Source organism: Orycteropus afer, unplaced genomic scaffold (assembly GCF_000298275.1).
Source record: "Orycteropus afer afer isolate SDZICR_OR568_19922 unplaced genomic scaffold, OryAfe1.0 scaffold00021, whole genome shotgun sequence".
Lineage (NCBI taxonomy): Eukaryota > Metazoa > Chordata > Mammalia > Tubulidentata > Orycteropodidae > Orycteropus > Orycteropus afer.
Window position 1 is genome coordinate 20,938,788 of NW_006921608.1, and position 10,580 is coordinate 20,949,367.

A 10,580-nucleotide genomic window follows, 5' to 3' on the forward strand; every position below is an offset into this window, starting at 1 on the left:
AGCTGCTGCATTGTAAATTTTGGTCAATGACATGAGACAAAGTATATGTGAACTGCTGTATGAAAAGTGAATTTACTCTGTAAATCTTCACCCAAATCCAAAAAAAAAAACATTCCAATTCTCTGATTAAATTCTTCTTAATAAAGTTTTGTTTCTTATATTCTTTTATTTACTTTAAACTACCATAAATCATCATTTAATATGTAATCATAGGGAAAAATGACAATTTTTGTTGAAGTTTTGTGACATCTTAGATTTTAATATTCTGACAACTAGCCCTTGCTGTCTTTTTCCTTTCCAAAAAAATATATAAATTGAAACAAGTAAAAGGGATTTACTATAAGGATCCATCTCTTGGCACTCCACTTTATTACCCACCTGTGACTGAGATTTTTCATAAAGGAAAAAATACATTTCAAAAAGAATAGTTCAACAAGTTAAAATCACTTAGTCTGCTGTAATTATATACTCATAATTATTTTGATTACAACTCTCTTAACTATACATTTTTGCAGGTAAATTAACACAGATACATAATTTCAAGATACTAAACATTTAAATACATTCATTTATACTCCAAAAAAGCAGTTAAAATATATGTATCCATTTGTCATGTAGGGTGTAAAGTTTTTTTAAAACAATGCAAGCTTTTAATTTTTAATTATAACCAGTAATCAAAATCAATGCTCTGTGTTACTGGGTTTGAGGTTCTTTGAAATCCTAGATAATAAACGTAATCATGGGAAATTCAAAAGTAAATAAGAGGTTTTTAGAACATTTATTAATATAAAAAATCCCTAACAGTTATTTGATACATGTTAATTTTTTGCGAACAAGAATATTCAAATCAACTAATTTCCTAAGACTGCAAATGCCTTAGTCACTATGCCACCAGAGCTCCTTTATTACATGTAAGTGATGCAATTCTTTTCACTAATTCCTTTGACAGATGTCTTCCCCCTCCACATTTACTGATATTTTCATTTTAAATTTTGGAAAGGTATGTAGAGTTGGTCAAACGAAGAAACAGAGTGGGGAAAGTAATAGCTGGGGCATCTGTCTTTTAATGTTCTATAAGCCTTCAGCAACTACTATTCATATCTAAAAGTCTCAAGTCTATTTACTGGGGCCCACCAACTTACCCAAAGTTATGCAGCTATTTTTAGCAAAAAGAGAATATAGGTATCTAACATTCTTACTGTCGTTGACAATTCTTTAAAATCCTAAAATGTAACAACGAGAGCAAGAAATGTTTTTGATTAAAATACTAAGAATTTAAAAAAATGAAAGAAAAAAAGGGAAAAAATACTAACAATATCAGCATATTTAATGAAATCAGTCAAAATGATTTATAAAGGGGTGGCCCAGCCTTCATGCTCTCCATTCCCACCAAAAGACGAATTTTTGATCTCTGGTTTAATTTTGCAACATTGGTAACATGCCCCGGCCTCTTCCTTGAGTTCTAGTTGTCAGTCATCCATTTTCTAGCACTCTCTGCTTTTGTCTGACTTTTTCCAGACTCTCTATAATCTGTAGTTTGAAGATCTTAAGGTTTAACTGCAATCTAGAGCTTCCTATCCCAGCCTCTAATGAACAGTTCCAGCCCTATGGCTGCCCACTTTTGTTTAGTACAAGGTTGGGCTTAAGTACCTTTGGTCCAAAGGAAGAAGGACCATGCAACTGGTGCACCCCAAATCACTGCTCAAGGGACTCCCCTCAGGAATGGAGGTGTTCTGGAACCTCAAATGCCCCCAAAGAGCCACTCCTCATGTGGTTCCTGGATGAGCAGGGCACAGACAACCTTCAGGAAGTAGGATGGAGAAACATATAAGGAGGAATGTGCAGAAGAGGCAGCAGGTGTAGTCAGTGCTTCTATACAGTCCCACCTACCCCAGTCGCTGGCAACTAGCCAGGAACTGTTTGCTATTCTCTTCCTTAGTCAAGAACAAGCCATATTCTAGTTTTTTTAAAAAAATCCATGTTTCACAGAAGAACCTTCTTGCTGTAGCCACTTCCATCTAGATCTTTGTGTACAGCCGAGAACCTCAATTACACTCTTAAATCTCCTAACGGTCTTTTGCTGAAAGTGATAAATGTGGTTTCAGATAGGTTTTTCTTTTTTTTTTAAAAAAAAGAATGATATGAACTATGGGAAAAAAAAATTTTCCTTTTCTCAAAAGTAGGGTAGAGTGAGCATTGTTATATTAGACTTAATGTCAGACTTTTAAGTTAATTTTATAATTAATATTTAGTCATCATCACTATATAGAAAAACCTCAGAATTTTGAATGTACTCTTCATAAAAGCATCTCCTTTATGAGTTTTTTTCCCTCTTTGGTAGGGAATAATGTAAGGGGTGAAATCTTTAAAATGAGCTAATTGTTTTAGTGAGGATTCCTAAATGTACATTCCTTTTTAACCTTTACATTCAAATTCTCTACACATTTAATAATAGAAATGCACAATTTCCATACTCACTGACTTTTGTATGGCATACCTTACGAAACATATTTTAAAGACCGTAACTCAAAGGATACAATGATATGTCGATCAGATGGGTTTCGCTGACGTGTCCTTTCTAACTGGGTTAACTGCTTAGCTTCTCGATTCCTCGCTGTTAACGTTGCTTTGAGGTCATCCTGCAGATAGGCATTTTTTGTCAATATAAGTTTCTAATTTAAGTACATGCTGGTGGGACTGTCAAATGATACAACCACTATGGAAAGCAGTATGGCAATTCCTTAAAAAGCTGGAATTAGAAATACCATTTGACCCAGCAATCCCATTACCAGATATACATCCTAAAGAAGTGAGAGCCAGGATAAGAACAGATATATGCACACCCATGTTCATTGCAGCACCATTCACAACAGCAAAAAGATGGAAACAACCTAGGTGTCCATCAATAAAAGAACAGATAACCAAACTATGATACATACATACAATGGAATACTAGGCAACCCAAAATAATGTAGAATCTGCAAAACACCGCATAACATGGATGAACTTGGAGGACATTATGTTGAGTGAAATAAGTCAATCACAGAAGGACAGATATTGTATTACTCCATTATTGTAAAAAGTCAAGGATTGGTTTATATATGGAAGGAAATTTTCTTTGTTGGTTACCAGGGGTGTGAGCGGAGGGGAGGGAATACTGCTAGATAGGTAGAGACAAGTATTGATTTTGGTGAAGGGAAGGGCAATGCACCAAATGTGAGTGATCAACACGGTGGCACTGAGTAAGAGGAAGACATAGAGAGGTACATGGGAGGTACAGACAACAAAGATGAACCCTTTTGCACATATACTACTGCGTTGTCAGTGATGGCAAACATTGATCTATGGGTGGATAGATGGGTGGACAGGCTGAACAATTAGGTATGTCTATGCAGGGGGGAGATTACCCATTACCACGTATAGGGTTGGCAGACCATGTGTCTACAAATACATTTTTATGTTCTGTAAGAATTTCCAGGTATATAGTAGAGCTGACAAGAGACAAGGTTGTCACTTCTTGGCCACAGCCAGCTACCCAGAGGGGGAAAGTAGTTGGACCTGTGGGCTCAGGACCATAGTCACAGAGGACATTAAGCTCCACTGGCATAACACACTACACAAAAACATTGTTCCACATCCTAGTTTGGCAAGTAGAGACTTAAAATCTTGCAAGCAGCCATCTATATGCAACGATGCGTCTCTCCACATCCAGAGCAAAGAAGAATGAAGAAAACCAAAGAAACATGGAAACAGTTAGTTTAAGGGACTGATACACCGTGCGATCCTCAGCCTACATGATTATGAGACCAGAAGAACTAGATGGTGCTGGGCTACCACTGTCGATCACTCGGAGGGAAATCTATGTAGGAGATCCTGGATAGAGTGGGAGAACAATGTGCAACAAAACTCAAAATCATAAAAAAAAAGGGACCAGGTTTGCTGGTCTGATAGAACCTGGTGGACTCCTTGAGACTATGGCCCCTAGCTGACCTTCAGGTCTGGAAATGAATGTACTCCTGTGGATTCCAGATAAATAAGAAACAGACACATGAGCCGAACGTTCACATTAGGTAGATACACTTGGAAAAATCAATCATGGGAGAACAGAAGGGCTGTATACGTACGCACAGGGAGACAGCTCAGGGGGCAGGAGTACATGGGACAAGGACGCAGGGAAGGAGGGGAGGAAGTGGGAGGAGAGCTGATGCATTGTAGGAGATTAGAGTCAATGTCATGAGACAGAGTGTATGTAAACTGCTGTATGGAAAATGAATTTGCTCTGTAAACTTTCACTCAAATCACAGTAAAAATTTTTTAAAAAAAGACAAACAGTACACAGCCTGTTTTAAGAACAGGAGGAAGCTGCTTGTTTAATCTAGGCATCATTACAAGAGTTAAGATTCCTGAATAATATGTGTATATTTACACATGTACGTTTACTTAAAGTCCTTTCTATGACATAGACAAAAAAGATAATTTCAGTGCAAAATTATAACCATAAATACATAAATAAACAGACACACACACTGTGATGGTTATGTTTGTATGTCAACTTGGCTAGACCTGGTTGAGTGGCTGGGCAGCTGGATGTAGTATTCCCCATGATGAGACTGGTAATCAACTCCATGGTGGAATCTACTGTGAGTAGCTAAGTAGCTGCCTTTGGGTATGTGGTCTGCTTCCTGTATATAGGTAGAAGCTTTGAGAATGGTCTCTAGCCTAGGGCACGCTTGGACCATGCATGTAGCCATGTCATTGCTCAGCAGCCTGCTATGCTCTGCTGACCTTGGGACTTACAATGACTTAAGTCAATGGCCTGCCATGTGGTAACATCGGGACTGGGCCTTTTTACTTGGCAACCTTGGAGTTTCTCAGCCTCAGCAGCCAGCAGCTGTCTGAGTGAAGAAACACCATGAGCTCCAGTGGGCTGGGAGCAGGAGGCAGAGCTGGACCCTAAGGTTGAGGGGCTTTTACCCAGTCCCTAGAGCCTGGCACTCTGAACTTGGACTTAAAGCCTCCAAATTGTGAGAGAATAAACTCTTGTTTGTTAAGACCATCGCATTTGTGGTATATTTCTTCTCAGAGTGGCACCAGGTAACCAGAACACACACAATACGGATTGTCTTTATAAAAGTATACATATTTGTTAAAACTCAATAAACTCTTAAAATGGGAGAACAGTACTGCATGTCTATTATACCCCAATAAAGTTGATTTAAAAAACAGCACTTTGTTGAACTCATTTTTAAAGCCTAAACATTATCACCTTCTTTAAAATGAAAATATACATTTCTGTTCATTTAGTAAAATAATTTGTGCCTAAGGCACTTGACTGCTAACCAGAAGGCTGGAGGTTCAAATCCACCAGCCACTCCTTGGAAGGAAGATGGGGCAATCTACTGTAGTGATACCACCTTGGAAATTCAAGGAGGGGTCGCTATGAGTCAGGTCTGACTTGATGGCACATAACAACAACAACAATACTGTTCATGCCTACAAATATTAAATATCTTTGTTTCTACAAAAAATAAAAGTATGTGTTATGTTGCTATAGTAGTATACTCAGTAAACTCACTAAAAAGATTTTTTTATTCTCAAAATTCTAAGAAATGATGTGTGCTTTTTATTAAAAGGACAATTATTAGAAACCTCATACCCTTTTCCAGTTACATAACAGGAGGGAAAAATAGATTTACTTACCCGCTTCATTTTTACAATTGTTCCGTAAGCTTTCAAAGGTTCAACTACTTTGGCTTCAAGTCTTTCAACCTATTGAAAATTATTATAAAGTATAACTGAAAAGAAACATAGACATAACAAAATTTTAATTCTGAAATACTTGTGCTGTTTCACTAGAACATAATTGCTACACAAATAAATATTTAGAAATTTTTAAGTTAAAATGCTACTGTTTCACTTATCTTTATAACTAAAAGATTATCACTAGGAATGGACAGGACTGTAATTCTAAACTCAAGCACATTAAACAATGGTTAATCTGTATAGTAACAGGGAAAGGATAAAAGTACCTGGTATGCAACATGATTAGAAAATGGCTTGGTTTCCAAGACACTCATCCCTGCCAAACCATTGTCTTTGTATGACTTTTCACCCTTAACGTAGTGGCTTTTGGGGCAAGTTTTGAGACATCTCAAGTTTTAATACAGCTGCCATTTTTAGTGTATTAGCACAGTGTTGGATACTTAATATACATTATTTCTGAAATGCAATTGCCCGCTTTCCAGATAAGAAAACTGAAGCTGAAAGATACAGCATATTAGAAATATGCCTAAGGAAAAAAAAAGCCTAGGAAACACTACTATTAGCTGCAATTTTTCTGAGACATCATTTGTGAGTTAGCAAAGGTGAGAGAAGAAGAGAAAAGGGTCTGTGATGCCGGACTGTCAAGACTGTGCGGCTCATCACCCCTCTCCCTCTAGCAGACGATGATTCTTTTTTATTTAGAGGTAAACAGTTTTTCTTAAACATTAGTTTTTAATCACATTTTGACTAATTATTTCTCTTACTAATACCAGGGGAAGGCAATGAAGAAACAGATTTTTAAAAAAGACAAGTATGTAGCATAGCACATAAGAAAAATAACTCTTAGACATTAATTTTTTTTCCCTCAGGATACATAAGACGACACTTAATTGTTTAAAATGAATACACATTATTTTTATAACAGGGATAAAACTTTTTTGGATGGTGTTTATATAATCAGTGAACACATTCCATTTCATATTGATTTTTCCTCATTTCCTATAACCAAAATGTATGTCAGTGTTTCATTTTCAAAGATTTTAGGAAAACTGAAAAAAACTCAAGTCCTCATCAATCATTTAAGAACCCTAGAATCAAAACCATGAATATTCAGGATAGCTAGTCTATACCATTTCTAATAATCTATAGACTCAAATCTAACAATCCATAGATTCAGTAGAAGGGTTATCTGCTCTGTTCTCCTTTTTGTGGCCTACCTTTTGTTCATTTCATTGTTCATTAGCACTTCCACCATGTGGTAAGCAAGGGAGATAAAAGGAGGACAACGTAAATCAATTTACTTTGCTATTTGGTAAACAGCATAAAGGTTTTCTAGAAAAGGGCATTGAAATTATTGGCTAAAATAAGATGTTAGGACTATCTGAATATAAATTATTTTTGAAACATTAAGTAAACAGTTATGTATAACTGAGAGTGGCTTGTTTATTACAGAAGAAATGTCCTATGAAAAAAACTCAACATTTCCCCCAAAAAGCACCCCAAATGTAATTAATTATTTCCTAAATTTCTGAGTTCCTCTAGTTCCTAGTCTAATTTTGTATGGATAGCAATTGTAGATTCACAGACAATTACTCTCATTTTCCTTATTTTTGATAATAGAAATGTTTTAGTTTTAAAAACAGGACAAAAAAGCAAATGTAAAAAATACACATGTACACACACACAAAAGCAAAGCAGTTCTAAAGGGAAAACTTCTGGTAAATTAATCTGTGTTTTGAAACCTAAATAAATGTAACAAAATTTTTATGAAGTATTTAAGGAAAATAAAAGGCTTTTACAAAGATAACAATTACACCACCACATTCTCTCCATCCACATCCCCCAAAAAGGGGATGGGGAGAGCAAACCCACAAATAAGGTCTCACTAATTACTGGGGTAGGAGTGCTGATAGCATAGTGCCTAAGGCACTTGACTGCTAACCAGAAGGCTGGCAGTTCAAACCCACCAGCCACTCCTCAGAAGGAAGGTTGGGCAATCTACTTCGTAGTGATACTGCCTTGGCAACCCAAGGAGGGGTCGCTACGAGTCAGGTCCGACTTGACAGCACACAACAACAACAACAACAATTACTGGGCTAACCAGCTCTGATGGTACAGTGGGTAAGGCATTTGGCTGCTAACCAGAAGCTCAGAGGTTCAAACTCACCATCTGCTCTGTGGGAAGAAGATGGGGCAATGTACTTCTGTAAAGATTTACAGCCTCAGAAACCCTATGGGGGTTCGCTATGAGTTGGAATTGACTTGATGGCAGTGGGTTAACTAATGGGGTGGTAGTTTCTCACAAGAGAAAGATGTAGCAGTCTGCTTCTGTAAATATTTACAGCCTTGGGAATCCTACGGGGCCGCTGGACTCTGTCCTACAGGGTTGCTATAAGTTGGAGTTGATGGTAATGGGTCTGGTTTGGTAACTACTGGATGGTACAAATGGTTAACACAAAGGTTAATGAGAAAGGCTGGCAGTCTGAGTCCACTCAGAAGTGCCTAAGAAGAAAGGCCTGGCAATTTACACAAAAATAGCAACCATTGAACACCCCATGGAGCAGAGTTCTACTCCCACACACAGGGGGTCAACATGCACATGAATCTAGTAAGGAGCAACTGATCAATTACCGGTTTGCATTCATGCTTTTTTCTTTTTTCGTCAATGAAACACATCAAATTCCAGAGCATGGAAGCACCTTGCTTATTTTATTATTTATTCACACACTGTCCCCAGTACCTCGCTTCTCCATTCCCATTTTCAAATATACTCAGGTGCACACCAGACAGAAGTCATACTTCTTTTCTTTCCCATAGATACTAAGCTTACTATTCTTACTATTTATTTCCTGAAAATGGCCACCCCTTGGCCAAAAACTGGCACATGAAGTAGGGAAATTCACAACTTCAAGAGACTCTAAAGTTTGGTTCGAAAATGGTAAAATAAATCACAGAAAGATTCCCTTTAATAGAGTCACACCGAAAGACATGAAAATCTGTACGTTTATCATCAACTGTGTGTTCACCACTGCAGTTAGGTAGATACCACGTGAAAGTCTTCGGGGCGCCTTCATTCACTACTTCACGACTCATTCATAATACTGAGCTGTCACCTCACTCCATACCTCTGCTTGTCGATAATCCTGAAGTTTGGCAAATTCATCAGCAAAGTTTTTCAGGCCTTGCTTTAAATTTGGAGTCTCTGTAGAGGCATACACGTTGATTTCATTCACCAGGAGGTCTGCTTTGTCTCGCAGTCTGGCAGTTTTCCGTACATAAGCAGCAAAGATTTGGCACAGCTCTCCAAAATGCTTCTCTACATTTGTGACAGCATCTTGCAGTTGTCTGGTTTGAGCGTCCCTAGAGAAAAAGGTGACACAAAAAGCAAAACATTCTTGTTAGAGATGAGAGAGCTTCAGCAATACCTTAATTTAATATGCAAACATTCCCGGGGCATTTTGCAGCTTCGAAGATGCAAACTCATCAACAATCTATCTCTCTGGGAGGATTCTCCCCGCAATTTCGCGAATAACTGTCCCTTTCCCCTCTTGCAGGACCCCATTCCCACCCTGGGCTCAATATCAATCCCGACTCGCATGGTACAAAAACAGGCCTGTCCCGGCGAGCTGCGCAATTGCAGGGTGCAGGGTGCAGGCCGCGAAAGCTGCTCCGCGTTACGCCGCCTGGGCGCCGGACGAGGCGCCGACAGCCGGCTGCTCCCAGTCTTCTGCACAGCCCGTAGCAGCACGGATATAAGAGCCTGGGGAGCGCGGGTGGGTGGCTACCCACCAGCCTCCGGGCTCCCTTCAGCTACCGGGATACCCTCCGGCCCGGGGAAGTAGGCCCCAGAGCACAATGGATAGGTCCAGCCTTCCGCCTGAACCGGAATTCCGCGGAAAGGTTCCTGGAGAGACGCTTCACATCCCCTACTCCAGCCTTTGCGTGTCGGGGACCTGCACAGCGGGGACCGGGGCTGTTACCGGTTTTCCAGGGTGCGCCTCAACATCTTGCCCTGGGCTCGGCCGAAGACCCTGGGGGGGGCTACCCAACGACAGGGCTCCGAGGCGTCCGGGCGCGCGCTGGAGCGCGAGCCGACGTCGCCGGCAGCTGGAGTGCCCGCCTCGCGCGCCGCTGCGCAGACCCAGTTGTTTCTATGGAAACACAGCGCGCGTCCCCGCGGCCCGGGCAGCCTTCTGCCCCTGCGGTCAAAGCTGGAGTCACCGGGAGCCACCCCCGCAACTTCCTCCTGGAGTTTCTCGCGCGCCAAGCGGAAGGGGGCGGTGGCCTTTCGTCCTCCTTCGGAGCCGACTTTACCAAACACCCGATCTCCAACTCTTTCCAGACTAGGCAGGAGAAAAGGGACTAGCAATCAATTTTCTTTTCCCCCCACTGTTCTCCAATCAATTCCCACTCATACTGATGCTGTAGGACAGATTAGAATTGCCCCTTAGGTTTCCTAAGGCTGTAAATCTTTACAGAAGACTGTCACATCTCTATTCCGTTGATGGGTTCCAACTACTGACCTTTTGGTTAACAGCTCAGCGCTTTAAACACTGTGCCACCAAGGCTCCTTCTCAAGCAATAGCCAAGAAGAAAACGTGAAACCCACCAGCCACTCCTTGGAAGGAAGGTTGGGCAATCCTACTTCCGTAGTGATACTGCCTCGGAAACCCAAGGAGGGGTCGCTATGAGTCGGGGCCGACTTGACGGCACATAACAACAACAACAACAAAGGCACGTCCACCCAGTCTTCGTTTATGCTACATTTAATCTTACATAAACATCTGTCAAATTGTCTTTGTGTTAAATCTGAAAAT

General features: G+C 40.1%; 1 protein-coding gene across 1 annotated transcript in view; it reads right to left on the minus strand.

Moving 5' to 3' along the window:
- The window catches only part of CIBAR1 (CBY1 interacting BAR domain containing 1), a 38,684-nt gene extending 28,915 nt beyond the window's left edge, over positions 1-9,769 (minus strand). The window contains exons 1-5 of the mRNA XM_042783633.1: positions 9,744-9,769; positions 8,889-9,123; positions 5,701-5,769; positions 2,538-2,639; positions 379-384 (exon numbers count right to left, since the gene is read on the minus strand). Of these exons, the coding sequence (XP_042639567.1) occupies positions 379-384; positions 2,538-2,639; positions 5,701-5,769; positions 8,889-9,123; positions 9,744-9,769 (438 nt within the window). The remainder of the gene's footprint in view (positions 1-378; positions 385-2,537; positions 2,640-5,700; positions 5,770-8,888; positions 9,124-9,743) is intronic.
- Positions 9,770-10,580: the final 811 nt, after the last annotated feature.